This window comes from Nuphar pumila, chromosome 10 (assembly GCF_984573655.1).
Source record: "Nuphar pumila chromosome 10, dmNupPumi1.hap1.1, whole genome shotgun sequence".
Classification (NCBI taxonomy): domain Eukaryota; kingdom Viridiplantae; phylum Streptophyta; class Magnoliopsida; order Nymphaeales; family Nymphaeaceae; genus Nuphar; species Nuphar pumila.
Window position 1 is genome coordinate 37440137 of NC_143258.1, and position 27956 is coordinate 37468092.

At 35.5% G+C, this 27956-nt stretch overlaps 2 protein-coding genes across 2 annotated transcripts in view; one reads left to right on the top strand and one right to left on the bottom strand.

Moving 5' to 3' along the window:
- The window catches only part of LOC149826676 (HAD-superfamily hydrolase, subfamily IG, 5'-nucleotidase), a 182351-nt gene extending 180374 nt beyond the window's left edge, over window positions 1-1977 (bottom strand). Inside the window, exon 1 of the mRNA XM_090018939.1 lies at window positions 1482-1977. Coding sequence (XP_089875065.1) covers window positions 1482-1803 — 322 coding nt within the window. The 5' untranslated portion in view covers window positions 1804-1977. The remainder of the gene's footprint in view (window positions 1-1481) is intronic.
- Window positions 1-5487, top strand: part of LOC149826674 (Pseudouridine synthase family protein) — a 249085-nt gene extending 243598 nt beyond the window's left edge. Inside the window, exon 7 of the mRNA XM_090020096.1 lies at window positions 5461-5487. The gene's annotated coding sequence lies outside the window, so the exon portion shown is untranslated. The remainder of the gene's footprint in view (window positions 1-5460) is intronic.
- Window positions 5488-27956: the final 22469 nt, after the last annotated feature.

The window sequence follows — 27956 nt, forward strand, 5'->3', positions numbered from 1 at the left end:
TCTAACTATTTATCTCCCAAACCATCCCAGACCCCTTTAAAAACATACTTGCATGTGTTTAATGCTTAATCCAAACCTTTAGATGTGTTTATCATTGCTTATTCACGAACCATGCTTTGGATCAAATCAATGTAACAAGAATTCTAGATTTTTGGTGTAATATGAACCTTTGATTTTTTTGTTCAGCTAAAAACACTTATAAACATGAAAATTGTTTAAACCAATACATGTTTTCTACTAAATAAAGCATAAAGATAGCATCTACTTATTTAGATGAAGTATAAAACACATGTAAATATTTTTTTTAAGGGTTTTGGGAGATAAATGGTCTAGAACCTCTCTCTCTCTCTCTCTCTCTCTCTCTCTCTCTCTCTCTCTCTCTATATATATATATATATATATATATATATATATATATATATATATATATATATATATATATATATATATATATATACACATAAGGTTAATATTTGGTGCTATTGAAGGCGCAAAACTATTGAGCTAGAAATCACAGGTTCAAGCTATATAGAGACAATCTGACCACATAGACGTGTTCAGCATGGTTTTTTTTGCTAAGGATCAAACCTTGGATCATGTTATTTCAATCTAAAAATATGATTTTTGAATCATGAAATTTTAGTGCATTGTGAGCCATTGATTTTTGAAGCCCTTAAAAACCTGCTTACATGTCATAATCACATGATTCAAAACTCATTTCCTACTAAAGAAACCTTGTAGATCATATCTATAAGGTCCAATCTACAAAAAAAAAATGAAAAAAAAGTGATTCATACTCAATAGTTCAGTGCCTTCAATAGCACTAAATATTAACCTTATATATAGCTACTAGAATATGTTAATTGGAAATATGTAAACTGAGATTTTCATGGGTTTTTTTTTCCTTAAATTCTACCACATGGATCTGATCTGCATGCTTGGTTTTATAGGGACCGACTCTTGGATCATCTGGTTACAATGCATAAGCAGGATCTTTTAAGGCTTGAAAATCAACAGCTCAAAATTTTCTTAAATATTTATCCAACAGTCAATTTCTAGCAAATAGACCATTGACCATGCCGAACACATCTGCAGGACGAAAAAAAACATAGCAAATGCCTAGTTCACACTCCAGTTCACATATTTCCAGTCAACCCATATATTATTTGTTCTGGTAGATAAAAGCTAGATATTCCCTTACGGTTTATCCTATGGATTCTGGGATCAGGTTACAGCATTTGTTACAGTCTGCGAGACTTGAGGTGCTATCCCCAATGGTCTCGATCACTCTCCTTTAGAATTTGAATTTGGCATGAGCATTTGACGCGAGAAAGACGTTGGCATAGCTGGTACAGCTCTAACACACGTCAACATGCAATAATGAAGAGAAACAGAAAATGATGAACACTCAGAAAAGACATAGTAAAACCACGGAAGAGAGACGAACATGCAACCGGAGTTTTAGCAAAACTTCAACTCACCAAAAGTCCCCAAATGCTCCTTGTTGACATTCAAATCTCCCTTGGTGCTTTCTCCCAAGTAGTCAACATCAGACTTGCTGGAAGAGGTAACGGAGAAGACCTCACCACCCATTAACGTTTTGCCTTTGTGGCTGTCCTCCAGAACCCCCTGATCACTCTTCCCACCGGAGCAACGGACCCCGAGTTCTCTCCTAGAGCCATGATGAGGCAACCCACAAGGGGAAACCCAGAGAAAGGAGGGATTCTTCAAGTGGATTGTCACTAAAACCGAAGAAGATCGCCTGGGAGCGAAGAATCCGTTGAGCATCTCAGCGCAATCCATGGTTCCTATCTGGACTCTCGAGGGGATAGCGGAGGAAGATTACACCTAGATATCTTTGTCCTCTCTTAGCGCTTTTTTCGTGTCCCTCCTTTATATGGTGTCTGAGCACCGGAAGTGCTCTCTTCGTGTCCCTCTTTATATGTTGTCTGAGCACTGGAGTGTTCTCTCTCTCTCTCTCTCTCTCTCTCTCTTTTTGTCATGATTTTACGGAAATTGGGAAAGCGCAGTCTTTGTCGGCATTTCAGATTACAGAAAGCAAAGAAAAAGTGGAATAAAGAAAATCCGATTCTCGTATACCGAGTCATTGATTTTCCGGGTTCGAAATCGATTCGGAAAACGCTGTGGTTATACATTGGTATCAGGTCCGGTTTAGGAAATGATTGAATCAGGTCAATTTTGGACTAAAAACAAACAAACGGGAGCGCTTTTAGAAACAGAAAGTTTCGGAACCTTGAAAATCATGTTCAGAAAAGTAAACAGTTTCCAATGGTTTGAAAAGATGATGGCTTGTCCATGATTTAACGAAATGAACAAAAAAATACTGGACAAAACCCTGGTTTTGTTTGTTCCGTAATAACTGTAGCAGGTTTTCGACCGTACTGTGTTCCAAATGTTTGTTGTTTGATGATGATAGGCTGATAACTTAGGCAGTTATAGATAATGGGTTAAATTACTTATTTTTACATTATATGACCCGATTCACCCACTATTTTACATAAAAAATGTTTAAAATCTGAAATTTTGGATTAAATCTAAAAACTTAAAAAACGTTCAAAAATGTACATTCAAAATCACATTTTATGTTCATAAACATAAAATTGATTTCCGGTAAGAATTTTAAGTTTTTTTTATTTTTTTAGGTTCTTATCAGCAAAATTTTGGAAAAATAAAAATAAATAATTTATCAATAAAATCTTGGAAATTTTCAAAAATATAAATAAAATGAACTAACAAAACAAGAGACAACCAAACTTTTTAACCTTCATTTTAACACCAGATTTTAAACCCTAAAATAAGTCATTTTCATTCACAACAATAAAACCCTAATTTTTGTCATAAAAACAAATCAAACTCTATATTTAACCCTACTTTTAATCAAAAATTCCTAATTCAACAGAAAAATGTGGTCGGTGAATTATCTGGAGTTCAGGAAAAGAAATTATCTAGTGATATTTACCTAAAGAAAGAAAAAGATGCACCAATAAAAGATTTTAGCACCGAATGACAAAAAGACAACAAATAACACTCATTTCCAAACATCAAAATGGTGTATCATACACACATTCACCGATCAATACACCCAAGTGAGAAATATCATTACAACATTTCTTATCTCAAGTTTCCATCAAAACAATGATTTTGCTCTCAATGACTCCTCAGACGAGTTCTTCGACCTAACCCACCAAATTTCTCATTCAGATAGCTCTCCATCTTGCATCTTTCACAACCCCATCCCCCCCAACCAGCAGATTCAACTTCCCAAACTCAAAGCACAGTTTACCGTTCCTTCTCGAAGGAGAAATTCCAAAGAGAAAATGCACTGATTCACCAACCACACGGTTATGAACCCACCGAGAAAACCCCATGATGGTTACAAAAAACTTCATCTGAATGTCGTCTGTTCTTTATTCTCAAATAATTCAACCCAAAAATATCTCTAGCTACCGGTGCCAGTGATACTCTAGCGGCCTCGCGGCCACTCCTCCACCACTCTTGCCGCTGCATACAAAGATAGAGTTGGGTGCCCTTGTCGAGGCATTTTTTTTAACTCCCCATCCCTGTTATTTACGTAATCTAAGGGTATGTTTGAATCATTGTCATGAAATGCACGCAGGGGATTTTGATTTTAACAAACGTTGGATGCGGTGAACACTCGGAATAGTGTACACAGCATCCTTAAAAAGTTCTTTTTTAACCTCTCTCTCTCTCTCTCTCTCCTTTGCAGCAAGGGGTCACCCGTGCTGGGTCACTGATGCGGGGGATGAAGCCGCCATTGAGAGGTCGGCGATGTCATCGAGGATGAGGCCGTCGGCGAGGTTTTCCCTTTTCTGTCTTCTTCTTTTCTTCTTTCTTAGTCTTTTCTTTTTTCTTCTTTTTCTTTTATTTTGGTTTGAATCAAAAAAAATTTAGGGCATTTTAAGATTTTCATATGAGTTTTTTTTTTAATTAGCTATTTTTGTTTGATTTTCATAGATTAGGTTTTTGTTTGATTTTATTGACTAGGGTATTAAGTTTTTTTTCATTAATTAGGGTTTTTTTTTTCTTCATTCTTTCCCATCAAACAAAGGACATTTGTTGGACTTGGAACAAAAAGAGCAGAACGAACATAACCAATATCCAATCTTGAACAAGCCATCAAACAAAGTTTAAAAGTAAAACAAAAATAACGCCTTTTTTGGACATGACAGAATGGCATGTTCGCTGTGTTCAACATTTGTTAGAATACCCGTCCTTTTGGTTCCATGCTATGCACGCCGCGTTTGAATCAGACATGGCGTGGACAGGATGCGCCGAGACTTCCAAGAACAAGACGGGATGCACTGTCATTTCCTGTCTACGTGCTAAAACAATTTCTTTACTTTTTTGTCCGAATATATCCGTACGCTACTGTTCCATACGAGCATGTTTGATCACGCGTTCCGCGCATCACGCTGGACACGAATGCCATTTTTTCCAACGTTTTTGGATAAACGTGGGATGCGATGGACGCGCGGAACACCATCCGCCGCATCTTGACTGGAAATGACAAAGATTATTGATATATGGCAACATCTGATATGCTTAATCAGCTAAACAAGGAAAGTTTTAATGTTGAAAGTGACCTGGAGATCAAGTTGTCCAATACTGTGCTCCAACAGCTTGATGATGATGCCGGAGATGTTTCTGGATTAGCACTTAAATGGTTTGTTTCCTATGATGCCCTTTTTTCTAAATGCATCTTAAACTGCATCAGCTTCACATTGTTACTTCATTACATTTGTGCAACACCCTCTTTTAAATAATCTCTTGGTTCCCTTCAACATTGTTTTTCTTGTTGTTATCATCTCCCTCCATAGCTTTCAATCTCACAAAAATTTCTTATTTCCTTGTTCTGAGTGGGATATGATAGGAAGTGTTTAGGTATGCATCAAGATCGAACATGATATCTTCAAGCATTTCATAGAGTTACAAAAATAGTGAGGGACTTGGTTGTTGAAGAAAATGCCTTGATTGCCACTAGAGGCGTTGCTGCTCCAAGACTACCACATTTCTAGTAATTTTTCTTGTTTCTGTTTTTATTGCTGATCATATTAAACAAATAGGTAAAAAATACGTACCCTAGTAAAATATCATTTAAGCTTTTCATACTTTCTTGATCAGTTAAATGTTTATGTTGAGGTCACCTTTCAAATGAATTATATGGTTGCAATCATATGTTCAATTGTAGGAAAACTTCTATATGTATGCATATAAGACCCAAGCAGCTTGTGAAAGCGTTAAAATTGAAAACACCCAGTTGATTGTGATCATCAGAATCACAACTATTTTGAATTTAAGCACCTTTATGACCTATGTTAGTGTTTTTGTGATTTTGTTCGATAGCTTGATCAAATTTTGTGTTTTTAATTGTGTTCTCAAGAGTTTGAATAACTTCTTTTTTGTTGTTTATTGTTGCAGGATAGTTTGTTTTGGAGGTTGCAGGGATTTACTGGCTTTAGTTTGGGGAGGAGCGAAATTCTGGGAAATTTGTAACTTCTTTTGGTGTCTGTAATTCGTTTTCTGGCATTGAGTTTGATAGAAAAAATGTGTTTCACTTTGTTTCATGTTGCAGTATGTATTTGGCTTAGTTAATGCATGTTGGGCGGGCGGGGGGGGGCTATTGTGACTGATTTGGATTGATGATTTGGGATTGTAATTGGATTCCTGTAGGCTATATGTTAATGTTGGTTGTAATGAGAACTGTGTACATATGAGTAATATGATTGATGGGCTCAATAGTTGTTGAACATTACCTGAAATTCTGGACAGAAGCTCTTATAAGAGGAAAATCTTATGGTTGTCATTTTTCACTTCATCAAGGTATATATTTTTCATAGCTCCTAGGGGGGTTTTGTTTTGCCTACCTTAAATAAAGCTCTCCATCCAAGAAAAGGAAAAAGAGAAAAAAGAAAATGTTTAAAACAGTAGAACAGGAAGAACTGTCTTGCGGAAAATGAAAGCTCTCGTTCAGGACTGCTGCTGCTCTTTTGTTTAGGCACTTCCTAGTCATCTTGGACTCTTAGTTCTTCCATGGCTCAGCGTAATTCGACTATTGATTGTGCTCAAATTTACTGTAAAGCCTGTATGTGGAAGAACAGATCTTTCTCATTAGTTGGTAGGGCCACACTTAGGTTAATTAGTCACTTTCATATTACTTTTGAATATGCTTGCTAAAACTGGTGCATTGAGCGCCTTCTTATGGCATATATAGTTACGTGATTATTCCCCAAGCTTTGGCACGTGTAAAAAGTGCACATGTTATGTTCACATGCACGTGAGGGTGGGTATCTGCACATGTGTGTGTCTTATGGCATTGAGCCACAGTACCTTATGGCAGTATGCTGTTGGTTTGTATACATAATCAACAGTAGCTATATGTAGCCCTTGCAGATATTATTATATTATAATAGGTTTTCATGCTACTCCTTTGAAATGCTATATTTGAAAATCAAAGTTGCTTCTTTGAAGGGGCCTTCATTTTTTATTACTATTCAAAAGAAAAAAGTCCGTTATTGTAAACATAATTTTGTGATTGAATCCATATTTGGGCAAAAACCATAATAAACTTGTTAAAACATGTAAAATGGTGGACGGATCAGGTCAAAATATCCAAAATGAAGTAATTCGACCTATTATCCATGATTATTCAAATTGTCCATGCATCTTCATCAAACAAGGAACATTTGAAACATAGAATCTTAGTATGGTCCAAACAAATGTTGACAAAACCATTCCACTTTTTTTTTTCATTTCGTCCAACCCTCAACAAGCCATCAAACATACCTTAGAGTAGGGATGGCAGTGGGTCGGGTCGGGTGGGGGACAAGGTCTCCACCCCCACCCCGCCTCAAGATTCGAACCTCCATCCCCTGTGGGGATAGATTTTAACCTCCACCCCTGCCTTCATCCCTGTTTCATGTCCTCCATCCCCGGTTCAAACGGGGGATGTTGCGGGGAAAAGTGACGGAGACGGGTCAGGGCGGGGCGGGGAAAAGTGTACGTCCATCCCCGCCTCCATCCCGGTTTCATACCCTTCATCTCCGGTCCAAAGGGGGGCGAGGCCCAGCTTTCCCCCGGTCCACTGCCATCCCTACCTTAGAGGAACACGGAGCAGCAGAGGATGCCAAATAATATTCTACAGGATGACCAAATCTCCATCCACGCGTCCTGCATTTGTGTGAGCGCACCGACGCGTGTGGGGTCGCGGTTGTTGCGTCCCCGCAAACCAGTGAAGACGGGGATTTAAGCGCCTCCTTAAACCTCGTGGTCCGGTCCAAAGCCAAAAGTTGCTCACCCAATTAAAAAGCATGACTGCATTAAAAAACCTGTGTACACCCAACAATGAATGTGCTGGCGCCCTGCACCAGTCAAGTCAAAATGAGCTTGCATAACCGTTTACTCATGGATATTCGAGAAGAGAGAGCTTGTGTTTTGTATCATAGTGACAAATGTCGAGGTTTTCCGGAAAAAAACGTGAAAAGTATTGTAAAGTAAAACGTTACCGCTCCCCCTCCCCCCCCCCCCCCCCTCCTTCTCTCTCCGTCTCATATTTATCACTCGTTAAGAAAAAGACGTTTTTTCAGAAAACAAAAAACAAAACAAAAACTCATCAAGAAAAGAAAAAAATCCAAAAAAAAGCATTGAAAAGTGAAACTTAGTTACTTTTATCTAGTGTTTGGAAATAAAACTCTTAATATGGTATCTAGTTTTTCCTTTTTTTTTCAATTTCCAGCCATATGTTTTAAATTTTAATTTTGGCTAATATTAGCCGAGATTTTCTTTAAAAAACGAGAACAATAAAAATTTTCAAATTATCACAATAAAAAACACGGGCAACAATTTCCTGTTTTAAACTTTTTTATCACCTTGTTTTGTACTATAAAACTCTGGAAACTGCATGGGTAATCATGACATCCTTTTTTCTTTTCTTTTCAAAACATAATGCTCTAGCCAGTCTACTTTAAGGGGAATTGGCAGCCGTTTCATGTAAATGAACTTGAGAAAGTGTGAAAATCCCCTTTCTGTAAAAGATATCATAGTCTCTTACATTTTTTTCATGTAAAAACGGGAAAACCATCATAGAGGGGTGTAAACCTGGGCGCACCACCCCTTGATCCCAGGGAGCCACCGGAAGCCGGCTTCCGCAAGGGGAATATGGGCCGCGGAAATAGGCTCATACTTGTGACTTTTTTATTCAGTAAAATGAGCGTGTACATTTTCAACTGTCATATAGATTCTCAACCTGCACTTTATCAAGTTTGTAAGCACATTGTTAGGTGCTTCCGTTCATGCCCAAGTGTGATTACAGTTATATTAGAAAATTTAGCTCCCTCTACAACTCAAAGGGCAGAGAATGTGCCAACAAGGATTATCCTTTTTTTTTTTTAATTTCCTTTTTCTTGACCTTTTGTATAAAAGGAGTGGACATACTTTAAAGAATTTGGACATTTCACATCAAACTAAAGAAAAGGTGCAATCCTTTTCCTCCACGCCCATATCCTACAACCTTATATCATTCTCAAATGTCTCTCTCTCAATGGCTCATAATACTTTTTCTCTTTTACAGAGAAAGTTGGGGTTAGGCAGACCCCTACCAGCTACGTGCACTGACTTCTCCTGCCAATATTTTCTTCAATACACTTTTTCCTACACCGCCTCAAACACCCCCCCCCCCCCTCCCCCACATCTCTAATAGTAAAATGACTAAAATAACTTTAGTTATTTAATAAAATGATATATAGCTCATATATTTTCATGATACTAAATTTTAACCCTAAAATGACCCTTTCGGCTTCAATTCTCCTTCCTCTCCTTCTTATGGTCGTCGTGGTTGACCCTTTCGGCCTCTTCTCAAGGCTCCCAGTGCCGCTCCACATGACAACTCGACCCTCTCGGTGGCTCGACCTCTCCTTCTCCTCCTTATATTGAATGCAACAATAGGAGGCGAAAAGGGTAAATTTGAGAAGGGGTGGGGGTTTAGGTTCAAAGTCCCCCCCCCCCCCCCCCCCTCATTCATCACAGGGATAGAGACCTTATCCCCCACACCCGCCCCGGTCCACTGCCATCCCTAATGAAGAGAAGAGTCATAACAGTGGCAACTCTCTTTGAGCACACAAACTTGTGTGACTCATCTTTGTCGCAATATGCACTTGACATGTGGTTCCCCTTGATTTCTCGCATCCTCTGTCAGTGCCCCCCCCCCCCCCCTTCGCTACCATTGGGGATCTTCCAAGGGTATCTCTCGGTGCTAGTTTTGGTCTTCTTATAATGTGTTCGAATTGGGGAGGGTGTTGTGTGTTCTCCCCCGAAGACACACTGTTTGCTACAGTGCATGCTCGGGGGTCCAAATAAGTGTCACGTATATAAGCACGTGAGGCTCGTATCCCTGTGTGTGTCAGCATCACTTAGCATCGGAGTTTGGTGCAGTTGCAAAGACTTAAGTATCATTTCCTGCCATTCTTACCATGAAACGACAGTTTGAGAAAAGGACAAAAATGTCCTCCATCCAAAAAAGGGTAACGATGATTCAAGAAAAAGACAAAAATATCCTCCATCCAGAAAGTCAAGGATGATGTTAACTCTTCAAATTTCAAACGTTCTGTTTTTGCTCTAAGCAGTAAACTCCTATACTGCCAGTGGATCATCCTTTGACAATGCACAATCTACTGTAACAGGAGCTCTCTTTGACGACGCACCCTTTACCGTCGTCTCCTGCCTCTGGAGCACCCTTTGTCGTTGTCTCGAGGCCAGGTTCCCGCCTTGGTTTTTAGCTTGTGTTACAACACATTGCCGCCTTCTTGTTCCTGCCCTGTGTTACAAAACATTCTCGGGTTCGTTCTTACCTCGTGGAGATAACTATAAATCGATCGACTAGTTTGATCATTGATGGGCATCATAGGGGCATTTGTCGGCCATCTCTTTTTACAGTCTTCTCTTTTTTTTTATTTTCGTTAGGCAGTATGGAAAAAAATAATGACGCACAAACATTCCAACAAGTGCCATTAAGGCATTGTGAGTATCTTTCCATGTCATCATGATATTGTTGAAGAACGTATGTCGTCGTGAGTGCCATTAAGGCGTTGTTTTGTTATTGCGGGTGGATTTTGTCTTTTCGACAGTTGAAAAATTAAAGATAATTATAAGACGCTGAGACCTGTTGACAAGAATGCTTGGTTATAGATGTGAGGAAGGGCCTCTACCCCATCCGGTATCATGCATTCACTCAGTATATGAATGTATCGCAAATTGCGATTGTAGTAACATACTATCAATTTATGAGATGTTTTGTTTGTTAATATCAATTTGTAAGCTATTATACTGAATTTTTGTATCAATTTGTAATATATTTTGCGATATGTATATCGGTTTGTAAGATATTATGTGTTTTATAGTGTCGATTTGTAAGCTATTATGCTGAATTGTCGTATCGATTTGTAATACATTATGTGATATGTATATCGATTTGTAAGATATTATGTGTTTTCTTGTAGGATATTTGTAGAAAGAATTTTAAAACATGTGCATGCGGAAATACATTGTTATGCGCTTGCGGTGACAATTTTTGTATTCGAATCGTTGTTCATTTAGCAATTTCTATTGAAATCGCTTCACAACGTCATAGATATAATTAAATCGCTGTCATGTGAATTGCTATCGTCAACACACATATACGACAAATCATTTCTTTTATTGGCATGATAAATAACAACTCGATCCATAGTATAAATAAATAACAAATCGGTGTTGCTTTTATACTATGATTCATTCAATCGTTTCTTTGACTTGCTTAACCTTATCGGTATCCGTTGTTATATGCATCTTGAATAAATCATAGTAAACATATGTGTTGGCTAACACAAATTGATATCATGCTTATAACAATGGTGAGCTTATCATCTGGTTGCAGTGAAGATGGTCTATCTCAAGCATTGAAAAGTTATAGAGAAGTGAACATCTATACTAATGGCATACCTGAAAAAGTGAACATGTGCACTAATGATGCACATGATAAGAAGGGTGTAGGCATTGGATTCACTATTGACTTGAATGTTCCAGCAGAAGAATTGCAATTCGATAATGAGTTAGACGATCATGACAGTATACTTGATAAAGGTGCAAGCAATGGGAATGTACATGATAGTACACTTGACTTTGTTCTCGTAGAAGGAATGCACTTTAATAATGAAGAAGTTGCATATAAATTTTACAATGATTATGCCTTAAAACTTGGCTTCAGTGTTAGAAGGTATTTTTGGTCAAAAAATGCATAGAGTGTCATGGTGAGAAAGACATGTTTGTTCTAACGAAGGTTGGAAGAAGTCAAGTGGAAATCCAACAAGGAGCAAGCCAGATTCAAGATGTGGATGTCCAGCGAGAATGGTGTTAAGAAGACTTTCAAATGGAAAATATGTAGTTTGTACTTTAATCAGTGATCATAACCATGATTTAGCAACTTCATTTATAACTCTTATGTTAAGGTCACGTCGTAAAATAAGTGAAGTGCATGCTGCAATTGCTGAAATAGTTGATAGCGCCGACATTGCACCAAGGAAGACATATAGTTTATGCGCGCACATAGATGGTGGTCGCAAGAATTTGTCATTCACACCTATGGATCTAAGAAACCACTTGAGAAGGAAGAGGACAGATAACATGTAGAATAGAGAAATCTGTTCTTTGGTTGATTACTTATAGAAAAAATCAAGCAATGCAACTGGATGAAGATGAATATGTTGTGAATATGTTTTGGGCAGATTCAAAGTCAAGAGCAGATTATGAATACTTCAATGATGTGCTTGTTTTTTATATGATAGTGAAGATTAATACTGATCAGTGGTCATTTGCGCAGTTTGTCTGAGTGAACCATCACTCACAGAGTTGTATATTAGGCGATGCTTTTTTGTATGACCAGATCAAGAAAAGCTTTGAGTGGTTGTTCAGAGTATTTACACAAGCAATGAATGGGAAGCAACATGAAGTTGTACTTGGTGATCACGCAATTGAGGCTGCAGTGTCTCATGTATGGTGAGATGCACATCATCGCCTATGTTTGTGGCATATCTTTCAAAATGCATTAAAGGACATAGGACACATATTTAATCAGAAGACAGGGTTTGATAAAAAGTTTACAAGGTGTGTACTTGAGGGCGTAGATGAGGTCACTTTTATGTCTGATTGGGAAGAAATGATTCAGATGTACGACCTTGAAGACTGTGTGTGGTTACAAAATTTATATACAGAAAAAGAGAAGTAGGCATTGACATATGAAAGACAATACTTTTGTGCAGGTATGATAAGCACACAAAGAGCTAAATCTATGCATTTCAAACTGGAAAAAACCCTGTATTCATGTTTAACAATGTTTTGCTTCATGGAACAATATGAATTATTTGTAGATGGTCTTAGTTATAATGAACTTGAACAAGATGTGAAATATTTCAATACATGCCCCGTAACTTTGGGCATGAAAATATTGATGTGACATGTAGATCTATATATACTAACTGTATTTGAATGGATTAAGAAGAAGATTATACAGGTCATGAATTACAACATAGAAGGATGCATGCAAACCGAGAATATACACAAATATCATATTGTATGGGAAGGCGAAGAGCATCTGAAAAGGCAAGAAGCACATGTTGTGTACAATATTGACAACAAAACAATTGAATATATGTGCAAAATATATGAATTTAAAGGTATTTTATGTCGTCATGCATTAAAGGCACTTAATCAAGAGAAGATACAAGAAATACTTGAGTCATATTTAATGGGAAGATGGACGAGACAAGCAAAGATTGAACTGCTGGATACAGATAATGTCAGTCAATCTGGTGTTGATGAGAAGTGTTACATAGCCTCCCGTTATCAACAACTATGTAGGTCACTTATGCATGTTGCAGATTTGGCATCGAAAAGTGAAGAAGCCTATGTATGCATGAGAAAAGTGTCAAGGGAGTTATTTGAAAATATGCAGTTAATTCACCATGAGTCTATTGCAGCTCATGAAGACCAATAAAAGAAAATGAGAGCGAACAATAGAGGTGAAAATCATTGTTCTCTTGACATGCATGAGAAGTTGCGCCGAAGCGTAAACATCATCTTCAACAAGTCAGGAGTTAACGTTGTAGATTATGATGGAAAAATTCACCTAGCGAAGGGTATCAAAAGAAAACCTGCCTCTAATCGCAGTCTCCAAAGGACAAATGGTGTACTAGAATTGCTTGGCAAGAAAAAATCTAAGAAACAACCAACCCCTAAGCAAAAGCAACCAAGCCCTTTGCATGAACAGGTATGTAATACATTATATTACTTCCCATGTAAATTGCATTACGTGCAACTTATCAATATCTTACTTTTGTAATTTCCAACATGCAGCAATACCCTACAGATGTGCACTACAACGTTGAAACCTTCAATCCTCTTAACCAGTTTAAGTGGGACGATAACATCAGTTTTACAAGTCTTTTGGTATGTAATCAATGTTGGGAGGATGTTTGCATTTCTTATGAAACTCAATGCAATGTCTTATATTGTTCTATTTCATGACAGACTCAGATCAATTCAAAAGCGAGCAATGGAACACATGAATCACGTGTGAATTCTGTTTAATAATGTATCATTCACATGTATAAATCATTGTAATATTTATCCTTCACATGTATAAATCATTATCTCATCTAGCCTACAGAGCTACAATTTTGATACTGTAGGTAAATCATCATTGTTCAGTGCTTATGCCATTAGTGAAAATTATTGTCTCATCTAACCTTCACATATACAAATCGTTATACATATATTGTAGTTGAATCATTGCCCAAAAAGTTGTTATGTAAATAAACTGTCTTAAAAGTAAAAAGTTGTTACCTGTGCATGTTCATTGTTAAATTGTTGTAGCTTAATTTTTACACCATTAGTAAATCTCCTCTATGATGATTTATTTGATATATAAATCGTTATATCATGTAGTGTCCTATCGCGATCTATACAATGACATCTATGTCAGCCACAACTGGATGAAAATTACACTGTGCATGAGTACAAATCGTGATAAAAGTGCACCGACAAATCATTGTCTCATGTAGCCTTCACATATACACATCATTGTACATATACTGTAGTTGAATTGTTGCATAAAAAGTTGTTCTGTAAATAAATACTATTAAAATTACCAAATAAAATTAATTAAATTATATATGTCTCACAACCCAATCCAATCACTCCCCCACCTAAACCCATAAATACAAATCGACGTGAAATTCAACGGTAAAAATTAAGGTAAATTTGACGTAATTTACAACATGATATCGATTTACGTTTTATACAGAAACAATATTTTAGTAATAGTTGCAAATCGATGAGTAAATCGCAATATTATATATCAATATCATTTACAAAGACAAAAAAAGATATATCGTTGTCGCGGTAGCTTCTTAAATACAAATCGATGTTATTTACAACCACATTCATTTACCAAAAATAGGAATATCTAGTTACAATACATCGAGACCAATGGTTTTGCCATAAAATGATGTATATAATGACTGATTAATAAATGGCCGAAAAAAAAAAATAAAGCTACACGATGTTTAGACTTAGTCAAGTACAAATCAAGAATAATTCAATGATACAAATCGAGATAACTTTATAAATACAAATTGATTTCGTTCACAAAGACTAACAAAGACATATCCTTGTTGCGGTAACTTCAAAACTACAAATCGATGTGATTTACAACCGCAATCATTTACAAAAATACCTAGTCTTTTTTTAGATGACCACAATGATTTGACTTAGATAAAATATATGACCATCATCATCAAAGAAAACATATATCATCACCAGTAGGTAATTATCAGGAAGTCTAATTGTATTTATGAAGTAATTGCGATAATTATATGTCTTTGTTTGTCTTTATAAACGATATCGATATGTAATATCATAATTTACTCATATTGGTTTGCAACTGTTACTTAAATCGATTTGTAAATCTCTATAGAACATATCATTGACATAGACAAAGCCCGTAAAGCAAATCACGATAGGAAAAATCTTTTCTACTTTATGTCCGTGGTTGTATATGTCATGATCAAACACTTCCTCTATGAAAAATAATTAGTGATATGTTATAGAAAGAACTATATAATAATAGAATGTTACATTATATAATGAATTATAATTGGTTGCAAGCCAATCGATATCAAGTAAATCGCGATAGCAAGTAGCCTTCATACGTACAAATCGTTTCAACCTTTTATCAATCATTATGTAAATTGCGATAGCAAGACCATAAAAGCAAATTATGATTTTCACTGTACACAACGCTAATTACTTTTATGATTTTCATTTATAAAGGTCAAATATTACAATGATTTGTTCAGTGGCACTAGTGCTTTACGCTTGTTAAAAAAATAATACATTGTTCAGGCTGTCCATCATCACCGACCCGACCCATTTTTCAGGTCTAAAACCCTAATATATTTAACCGCTCTTCCTCTTTTCTTCGATATACTTCATGAGAAATATGCTACAGTCGTGTGGGCTTCATCTTCTCTACCTCCTGGAATCCATACTTTATGCAGCTTCGTCAGTTCTGCCTCAAAGCTTTCTACACTAGCCCGCAAGCATGAACACAAAACTTGTATACATATCTACATATATATTTTTTAGGGATTAGGGTTTAGGGATACATATCTACATATATATTTTTTATATTTAAGAGGATCCATTTGGAATTTAGATAGAACCAAAACTTGGAACCTAAAGCCCAAACTTCAAACCCTAAATCCTAAACCCCTAAAACCCTAAATACCAAAACCTACAACTCGTAAAAGCCAAAAACCTAAACCAGTACTTTACTAATTCTAAACGGGACATCAATTTGTACCATTGATACAATCATTGTCTAAATTGTGATAGGACATATCGTTGACATAGACAAATCCCATAAAAGCAAATCATGATAGGACAAATCAGACACTTCCTCTATGAAAGAATTATAATAATCATAGAATGTTACGTTATATAATGAATTATAATTGGTTGCAAGCCAATCTGTGTCAAGCAAATCCGATAGCATGTAGCTTTCATACATACAAATCATTTCAACCTTTAATCAATCTTTGTGCAAATCACTTATGAAGAATATAACAACCATAATCATGTTGTTTTGTCTCAATCATTGTGAAATTGCTTACATAGAAAAGGAAACTAACAGCTGAAATTATCAATGTGTGCTGCAAAAAAAACTTGTAATCATTGTCATCATTATTTATAAAGTTACCTCGATTTGTATCGTTGAAGTTACATCAATTAGTACTTAACTAAGTCTAAACATCATGTCGATTTGTTTATTATTTTTCTTTTCTGCCTTTTATGAATAAGTCATTGTGTAAATCGCAATAGGACATATCGTTCACATAGACAGAGTTTGTAAAAGCAAATGGCTATAGGACATATCTTTCATAATGACGAAATCAAACACGTCGTTTATAAAAGGAAACTTTGGTTCTTCAGTTACTTACTGACGAAACAAAGCGAAGCGACACCCTCCTAAACTTATGCGATGTGTCATTCATTTATAAATCAAAATTATGTAAATCGCTATAAGACATATTATTCACATAAACAGAGTTTGTAAAATCAAATCGCGATAGGACAAATATTGTTATACTATGAAACTTAAAGACTTGTGGTTGTAAGTCAATTTGTACGTTACTAAGTCTAAACATCATCTCGATTTGTTTATTGTTTTTCTTTTCCGCCTTTTATGAATCAGTCATTGTATAAATCGCGATGATACGTATCATTCAATTAGATAAAGCTTGTAAAGGCAAATCACAATAGGATATTCAAACGGATTTGGTTTGATTATTTAATGGTTTTTGGTGGGATGGCTATACAGATCGTGATGGAACACCTTGTATAAAAAATAAACCGCGATCTCTTATAGAACTGGTTGCAAGACAATCATAATCAAGCAAATCGCGATAGTACATAATCTTTATACGTACAAATCGTTTTAGCCTTTTATCAATGTTTGTGCAAATCATTTCAGTCGTTTATCAATCATTGTATAAATCGTGATAGGAATATAGCTCGTAAAAGCAAATCATAATTTTCACATTACATAATGCTAGATGCTTGTTCGATTTTTATTTATGAAATTATCACAACAACGATATCGCTATGTTTATAAAACCCTAATATAGATTTGTGTAAAACCTTATTCTATGTAAAACCCTACCCGATCTATTGTCGAGGTCTAAAACCCTAATCTATTTAACTTCTCTTTCTCTTTTCTGCGACAGCGCAACTTCTTATTATTTTTTTTCTCCTCCACCTTTGTCTTCTTCTTCTTCTTCCTTGTATTTTTCTTTCTTCTTTTGTTCTTCTGTCTTCCTTCTACCTATGCTTGATAGATGGGGTTCGAAGCTTACGTAGAATATAACGACCATAATCGTCCTCAATCATTGCCGCCATACCAGTGCAAGCACAAATATTATGCCTAATCTTCGATATACTTCAAAACAAGTATGCTACAGGGGTGAGGGCTCCATCTCTCTAAAATAGTGCACAACAGTTCGCAGTTGAAAAAATAACTGCGAAATGGTGTAGTGGGCTGCCATTACCAATGAGCATGTTTGCTTGGAGAGAATGTATCCTCAGTTGCACATGAAATCACTTTGCAGCAGGAAATAAACTCGATGATGAACGATATGGATGTTTTGGTGATCTCTTCTGTAAAAATGGGAGCCTCTAAAAGATAAATATGCGTTTGACGAAAATGTCCTCCCGTAAATAGCTTTTCGCACCTGGATTGCATTAGAAGCACAATATTTGGACGTGGGTTTCATACTGGTGATGATATTTGTCTTCTTTGATGATGATGGCCATGTATTGTATCTAAGCCAAACCATTGGTCATGATGTATTGTAACTAAATACTAATATTTTTCGTAAATGAATATAAATCATGTGGATTTGTAGTTATGAAGTTACCGCGACAATGATATGTCTTTGTTTGTCTTTATGAACGAAATTGATTTATATTTAAGAAGTTAACTCGATTTATATCATTAAAGTTATCTCGATTTATACTTTACTAATTCTAAATGGGATGTCGATTTATACCATTGAATCAGTCATTGTGTAAATCATTATAGAACATATCATACAAATTGTTATAGCATATAGCCTTCATGCGTACAAATCATTTCAGCCTTTTATGATTTTTTCTACAAATCGCGACAGGAAGACCGTAAAAGCAAATCATAATTTCCACTGTACATAATGTTGATCGCTTTTACGATTTTCATATACGAAGGGCGAATATTACAACAATTTGTTCACATAGACAAAGCTCATAAAAGCAAATCGCAATAGGATAAATACTGTTATTCTATGAAACTTAAAGAATTTTGGTTGTAAGTCGATTTGTATTTATCAAGTTACTTAGATTTGTAGTTCACCAATAAACATTATGTCAATTAGTTTTTCTTTATCTTTTTTGCCTTTATCAGTCATTATGTAAATCGCGATAAGACAATTCCTTGTACATATATTGTATTTGAATCGTTATACAAGACAATGTCCTATAGCGATTTACACAATGACGTCTATGTCAGAGACAACGATTTGCCTTTGCTACAAATAACAGTCCAACTTATTCGCGTGTTTAGTAAAATTAAAATTTTATTTCAACTCAGAGAGATTTACATAATTTGTATACACAGTCTTACAAAATTTGTATATACAGTCTACAAAATCTGTTAGAAATATTTGTACATCATATCATTCCTGGGGAGGGGGGGTCGCATCGTTCGTTGCCTTATAGGTATTCTTGTCGGTTGAGTTTTTTTCTCTTCTGCAATTAAAAACCCCGTCAATTTTTTGCATAGTTCTGTGCGAAATCCAGGTATATCATTCTGCAACAAAAAGGTAATGTAACACCAATATATAAATTGAGTCCCCTATAATAGAGGATAATAAAACATGTTTAAGTGTAGAGCATACAACGTCGAAATCAGGTTCTCGTCCATTGTATATATTGCTTCAATATACTTCATTACAAATACGCCACAATCGATGCCATTATTTTGTAAAGGAGCATCATGTGCTGAGTGAAACCTCCACTCGCCAATGTCGACACCCAAAAACATCTTTAATGAATCCCTCCCATGGTTAATGCAAAAGCAAGTAAATTCTTGGCCACCATACAAGATACGATACACTTATAGATAGAAACTTACCAAATGCATAATATCATATTGTACAATAGTGTGAAAGTCCAATGAGTTGTAGCACCATAGTTCTTTTTTCCGTAAATCTATCACATATAAGACCCAATGCTCAGAAATTTGCCAGAGTGTATGAATCAATATCTGCAAATCGATAATATAAATCATGTTAGGACTGTTATGCCTAAACCTTGGACAAGAGGTCTCTTCACTTACCTTTTCACTTGACCAAAAGTCTCCGCAGTAATCATCGTTACCCCAGTATGGTAGTCCATCTTGAAATCCAATGGAGTATGGCATTCAATGGGCAAAACTCTATTGAACAAAATAGTGATAATAGTAAGGTTAAAACACAAAGCAACAAGAGTAAATCAAAAAAGAAAATAAACATATAGCAGAACCGATATACCATGAAATAAGGGGTGATGGCATGTCTAGTATTGGTTGTTGCATTACTTTGAATATATATGACGAAATCGGATATAGTCTATTTGCAACAAATATGCATGTGTTAACATACATGCCCATGGCATATATAAATATATAACTGATAGTGGTTTCATACGTACAAAATTACTGATAGTGTTTCCTTCTACAAATTCAACTTGTAGTTGATTGATGTTATCTTGGAGCTCTTGAGTTTTCCGGCACCGTTTTTTATGGATGTTTCACTGACATTAGCAGAATATTCAATAAACAATATTGAAATTCCTTTCTACTGTACACAACATAAATCGAATATACGCCATAAAAGAGAGAAATTTTGATGAATCTCGTTATGAGGTTTAGACAATATACGCTTGATTCGCCATTGCTGGTCGTGTAGCTGTCGTCGTCTCCCTCCTCGCCATCGTTGTCCGTGTAGTTGTCATCATCGTTTTCCTCGACATGGATACCCCCTTTGCAATGAAGCAGGTTATATGTTCGATTCATGAACACATCATTTATAAAGGAAACGTCGGTTCATTTGTTCCTTACTCATGAAGCAAAGCGACACCCTCCTGAACTTGTGCGATGTGTCATTCATATATAAAGGAAACTTTGTTTCACATACCTACCAATTTAAAAAACTGCACGCAAATAAATTGCATTGCGCATTAATTAAATTAAAAAATATTGTTTCATTTGCCTTTTACAAAACTAGTCAATGCGATCTGATGTATCAAGCAAATCGTGATATCACGTATTGTTATAGTGAAATCGATTTGCAACTAAGTCTCAATTTATAGTTTACTAAGTCTAAATATCGTGTCGATTTGTTTATTATTTTCCTTTTCTGCCTTTTATAAATCAGTTATTATGTAAATCGCGATAGGACATATTGTTCACATTGATAAAGCTCGTAACAGCAAATCGTGATAGGACAAATATTGTTATATTATGAAACTTAAAGTCTTTTGGTTATAAGCCGATTTTTATTTATCAAGTTACCTAGATTTGTAGTTTACCAATAAACATCGTGTTGATTTGTTTTTTCTTTCTCTTTTTCGTCTTTTAGCAATCATTGTGTAAATCATGATAGGACAAATCGTTCACATAGACAAAGCTCGTCAACATAAATCGCCATAGGATAAACCGTTACAATGAAATCGATTTACAATTGTTACTTAAATCGGTATCAAGTTGTAAATCGATTTGTATTTATGAAGTTACCTCGATTTTTACTTTATCTAGTCTAAAAATCATCTTGATTTGTTTATTGTCTTTCTTTTTCGCCTTTTATGAATCAGCCATTATGTAAATCGCTATAGGACATATCATTTACATAGTCAACATAAATCTCGATTGTGTGATGGGTTTAGGTGGGGGGTGATTGGATTGGGTTGGTTGTGAGACCCATTTAGCTCTCATGAAATTCAAACCCAATCTACATCCTGAACCCTAAAACCCTAAACACCAAAACCTATATCCTAAACCCTAAACACTAAAGCATAAACCTTTAAAACCCTAAACCCTAAACACCAAAACCTACAACTTAAACCCTAAATCCTAAACCCTAAACCCGTAAAAACCAAAAACCTTAAACCTAAAACCTAAAACCTAAACCTTAAAACCCTAAACCCTAAAACATAAAACTCTAAACCCTAAACACCAAAACCTATACCCTAAACCCTAAATTCAAAATCCCTAAACCCTAAACCCATAAAACCCAAAAACCTTAAACCTAAACCTTAAAACCTAAATTCAAAATCCCTAAACCCTAAACTCGTAAACCCAAACACCTTAAATCTAAACCTCAAAACCTAAACCCTAAAACCCTAAAGCATAAACCCTAAATCCTACAACATAAAACCCTGAACCCCTAAAACTGTAAACCCTAAACACCAAAACCCTAAAACCCTAAACCCTAAACCCTAAACCCTAAACCCTAAACCCTAAACCCTAAATTCTAAATCCCTAAACCTAAACCCTAAACCCTAAACCCTAAACCCTAAAGCCTAAAACATAAAACCCTAAACCCTAAACACCAAAACCTACATCCTAAACCCTAAACCCTAAACCCCAAATTCTAAATCCCTAAACCCATAAAACCCAAAAAACTTAAACCTAAAACCCTAAACCCCAAACCCCCAAACCTAAACCCCAAACCCCCAAACCTAAATCCTAAAACCCTAAACCCTAAACCCTAATCCCTACAACATAAAACCCTAAACCCTAATCCCTACAACATAAAATCCTAAAAGCTAAACCCTAAACCCTTAAACCCTAAACCCTAAATTCTATAAAAAATGGGTGTAGATATCGTGATAGAACACCTTCTATAAAAAACAAATCGAGATCTCTTATAGAACTGGTTGCAAGCCAAACTGTATCAAGCAAATTGTCATAGCACGTAACCTTTATATATGCAAATCATTTCAGCCTTTTATCAATGTTTGTGCAAATCATTTCAACCTTTTATCAATCATTATGTAAATCGCGATAGAAACACAACTCGTAAAAGCAAATCATAATTTTCACAGTACACAACGTTAAACACTTGTTCGCTTTTTATTTATGAAGGCTGATAATTACAATGATTTGTTTAGTGGCATTTATGTGCTACACTTATTAAAATAGATTTATATACTTATAGAATGTCACCTTACAAAAAAGAATTATAGAATTACAATAAAGAATTATAGAATCCCAATAAATAATTATCAGGACATTGATTTGTATTTATGAAGTTACCGCGACAACAATATGACTATGTTTGTCTTTGTGAACGATATTGATATGTTTGTAAAACCCTAATATAGATCTGTCTAAAACCCTATTCTATGCAAAACCTTACCGGACCTGATTCGTTGTCCAGGTCTAAAAACTTAATCTATTTAACCTCTTTTCCTCTTTTCTGTGGCAACACTTCTTCTTCTTTTTTCTCCTCCGCCTTCTTCTTCTTCTTCTTTTCCTTCTTCTTCTTCTTCCTTGTATTTTGCTTTCTTCTTTGTTCTTTTGTGTTCCTTCTACTTATGCTTGATAGATGGGGTTTGATACTGATAACATAGTTGTTTTATGCCGTGAGAAAAGATCTGTATAATCTTTGATGATGATTATGGTGGTTATCTTCTGTGTATACATCGATATATTCATGACACATACGACGGTGGCGTATTTGTCATGAAGTATATTGAAGCTTACGCAAAATATAATGACCATAATCATTCTCAATCGTTGTCGCCATACCGAAGCAAGCATAAATATTCTGTATCGATATATTCATGCTTGTTGAAATCCATACCATATGCAGCTTCGTCAGCTCTGCCTCAAAGCTTTCTGCACTAGCAAGCTGGGTTTCATGCACACCTCTATTGCATTCGAAGCACATTACTATTTGGATGTGAGGGTGATGCTGATGTTGATGTCTGTTTTCTTTAATGATGATGGTCATGTATTGTATATAAGCCAAACCATTGGTCCTGATGTATCATTGAAGTTACCTCAATTTGTACTTTACTAAGTCTAAACATCATTGTCGATTTGTTTATTGTTTTTCTTTTTCGCCTTTTATGAATCAGTCAATGTGTAAATTGCGATTGGACATATTGTTCACATATACAAAGCTTGTAAAATTAATTCATGATAGGACAATCGGTATCAAGCAAATCACGATAGTGTGTATCGTTACAGTGAAATTGATTTGCAACTAAGTCACGATTTGTAGTTTACTAAGTCTAAACATCGTGTCAATTTGTTTATTGTTTTTCTTTTCTGCCTTTTATGAATCAGTCATTGTGTAAATCACGATAAGACATATCATTCACATAGACATAGCTCATAAAATCAAATCATGATAGGAAAAATATTATTATATTATAAAACTTAAAGAATTATGGTTCTAAGTCAATTTGTATTTATCAAGTTATCTAGATTTGTATTTCACCAATAAACATCATGTCTATTTGTTTTTTCTTTCTACTTTTCGCCATTTATCAGTCATTGTGTAAATCATGATAAGACAAATCGTTGTACATATACTGTATCTGAATCGTTATACCAGATATTGTCCCATAGCGATTTACACAATGATGTCTATATCATTGAAGTTAACTCGATTTGTTCTTTACTAAGTCTAAATATCGTGTCAATTTATTTATTTTTCTTTTCTGCCATTTATGAATCAGTCATTGTGCAAATCGAGATAGAACATATCGTTCACTTAGACAAAGCTCGTAAAGGCAAATCGCAATAGGATATTCAAATGGATTTGATTCGATTATTTGATGGGTTTTGGTGAGATGGTTGTACAGATCATGATGGAACACCTTCTATAAAAAATAAATTGTGATATCTTATAGCATTGGTTGCAAGGTAATCAGAATCAAGTAAATCACGATAGTACGTAGTCTTTATACATACAAACTGTTTCAGTCTTTTATCAATATTTATATAAATTGCGATATGAAGACAACTTGTAAAAGCAATTCATAATTTGCGCAGTACACAACGCTAAATGCTTCTTCAATATTTTTTTATGAAGGTTGAACATTACAATGATTTGTTCAGTGGCACTTGTGTGTTACACTTATTAAAAAAGAAATTATACATTTATAGAATGTCACATTACAAAAAAGAATTATAGAATTACAATAAATAAATATTAGGATAAAAAAATCATATAATGTTTATTCAGTGGCACTTGACGATTCAAATGAACTATGACATACAAACTGTCTCTTTCTTTTTCTTGGTGGTCTCTCTTTCCTCGGTGGCCTCTTGGTTCCCTCGATCTTATTATGAACATTGGTTATCATCTCTACCAATGTATCATATTTTGATCTCATTTGTCTCCTCGAATTTCTCACCTGCTTCCATAACTCCTTATTCTCCCTCTCCAACATCTCTAACCTTGTGGCAGAGACTGCCTTCTTTTTTGTGAGTTGTGTTCACTCCTCATCGTGTACTACAACTAAGGAAATCATTGTTGTAGCCGAAGGAACACGATGGATGTGTTTTCTATGTTGGGAGACTACATAATGGAGGACAGGAGGGACACATGGGTTTCCAACATTTCCATATTGCTTATTCTCAATCTCTAGATTTTGATGCATGGGTTCTCAATATTTTTTGAAATAGTTGAGGTCATATTGTCGTTCTTTATAATCATATGCTATGGCACAAACACCTCATTTGTTCCAGCTATCCATTTGTTCCCTGAAATGTTTGTGTCAATTCACGTTCTTGGCCCTACCACTTTTTATCTTCCTTCTCACTTCCACAGGCCGCTTTGGGGTAGACTGTCCCAAGCCAGCTTGTAGAAGAACTCGACTACCATGCTGCAACTCAGCTTCATAATTGCTAAACAGCCAAATATCGCAGGCAGACAGTCTCGCAGCCTGAGCAACAACCTCTTGGTCCTCATCCTTCCCATCTTCATATGATCTCCACACAACCTGTACATTGGACCTTATGGTTTAGGTATAGACATAATTATTCATGCTAATGAATGCTAAATATTAAAATGATTTATAATAACGAGTGCTAAATATATTACAATGACTATTACTAATAAGAGCTTTGTATTAAAATGATTTACACTAATGAATGCTACATATTATAAAAATTTACAATAACGAATGCTAAATGCTAAAGCGACAACGCTTTGTACTAACAAAGAGAAAAATCCTGCAATGATCATTACTTAAGAATGCTAATGATTACAACAATTTACACGCGATAACGATTTGTACTAAGCAGTACAAAATCCTGCAACGATCATTACTTAAGAATGCTAACGATTACAATGATTTACACTAATGAAAGTTAAATGCTAAAGCGATAACGATTTATACTAAAGAATACAAAGTCCTGCAACAATCATTAATTAAGAATGCTAACGATTACAACGATTTACACTAATGAAAGTTAAATGCTAAAGCGATAACAATTTGTACTAAGGAATACAAAATCCTGCAACTATCATTACTTAAGAATGTTAAACATTAAAACGATTTGTACTAATGAAGACGAAATCTTGCAGCGATGATTACTAATGAATGATAAATGCTGAAACGATTGTAAATGATTTTAAACCATTTACCTCATTTAATTGCAGACCATCTAAAATGAACTTAGCATTATCTTCTTTGACATTTATTCTAGCCCACCAGGCGATCTTTGAAAAATCATAAATCGCAAGGCCACACTGAGGACACAAGGCGACAATATGCTCCCATAACCAGGCCTACAAAATCAACATATTAGTAAGATTATAACCTTCAATGATCTTAGTCTATAACTACAAAATATGTAATAAACAATTACCTGGACAAATGGCTAAAACCTTGCCACAGTTTTTGTACTCTTACTCGCACGGTAAAGTTGATCATACAAGTGTGTGAGTATAGTTGTACCCCATGCTTAGTTGTCGATTTTATCTAAGTCTTCCAAGAATTGCAGCCACGAGTAACTTATCCTCGAACCAGACAAATCAGAAAATAAAGTAAGTCCAAAAAAATAAAGAAGGAAGTCGCACAACTCTTGGTCAGCTCTTTCAGATGCACATGTAGCAGACTGACCTTCCCATTTATTACAGAAAGAATAAACTTTCAGTGATGTGGAATTGCTTCCATCAGAAATACATTGCCTCCAGTCTTCCATCGACATTCCTAGAAGGACTGTGCACTTGTCCCTTGCGGTATAGTTTGAATCCCGTAATAGGACAACACTTCCATGGCACTTAAGGCCTGTAATATGTGCCACATCTTCTGGGGTCATGGTGATCTCAAAAGAATCAAACCAGAATGTGTTTGTCTTATTATTTCACTTATTTACCAGGTGGGTCATGGTGTTCCAGCACATTTCAAAAGAATGCTGGTCTAGAAGGCCACAAAAGTGCATATTTTGTAATCGATTCTTTTGATAGTCACTCAATTGTCCATACCATGATAGAACTACAAGCCACTAACACCGCCCTTTGAGCTTTTCACCTGGTGCTCTACTTCTCTTGTGACCTTCCTATAACACAAAATAACATATTATCCCTATCAAATCAAAATTAGTCTCATTTGTACTTTCATACGTCGTTGTACACAATAATCATTATAAATAATAATCATTGCACACTCGCTATCACAGTAATCACTATACATAGTAATCGCTATACATAATCATACCTATAACAGTAAATTATTCACAGTAATCGCTATCACATTAATCGCTATACATAATAATACCTATCACAGTAAATCGTGATAGACAAGATCAATTTACGTACCTTGGTCACAGTTTTCTCCTCTTTATCCCCTCCCTCCATCCTCTACCTTTCTTCTTCCTTCCTTCGCTCATTCGCCTCCCTCTGTTGCTTTTCAATTTCTTTCTTCATTTTCATTTCCTTCTCTTCCTCCTCCTGCTTTTTTCTTTCTCTTTCCTTCTCTTCCTCCTCCTGCTTCTTCCTTTCTCTTTCCTTCTCTTCCTCCTGCTTTTTCCTTTCCCTTTCCTTCTCTTCCTCCTCCTGCTTCTTCATTTGACTAGTAGAAAGATGATGGATCTAGGTCTTGTCCATATTCCGACTAGGACCGTAAATATGGATTCCACCGAGTTCATCAACTCCCTAAGAGTTGGTGCACGTGCCATTTGTATACATCCATAGTGCTTTTGAAATAAAATGCATGAATCATAGAAACAGGATATTGCATGAATTTAAACTATATGATATGCATCCTGGTCTAAGCAGAAAATTAAATTTCTTGTTCCAAAATTTACATTATTACATCACTAAATAAATGAAAATTGCAGACTTCATCTCCTTCATTTGAATGTCCCTACCAAACTTGAAATGGGATTAGCTCAAATATGTGGGTTTTTCCAAGATTTTCCAATAATATTCTGAAATTATTGGACTTGGTTGGATATAAACCCTATTCTTCATGCTTCTTTGATATTTGAAATGATGAAAATGCAAGAAATTCAGTAGAAAATAGTTTGAAATTCGAAATGGTGGTCAAAATGACTAAAATACCCCTAATTATAAAGTTATACCTTTAAAATCAGGGTTTTTTGAAGGAAAACTTGGTAAAATTGAGATTTCGAAATTCAAATTGAATCAAATGATGATGAAATTTAGTATGAGACATTATGACATGCTGCTAATCATATTAGGACTGTAAAATCAGAATTTGACCTTTTGCAATTTATCCAAAATAACGAATTTCGCTTGTTTTTCGCTTGGATTTGGGTCCCGCAGGGCCCT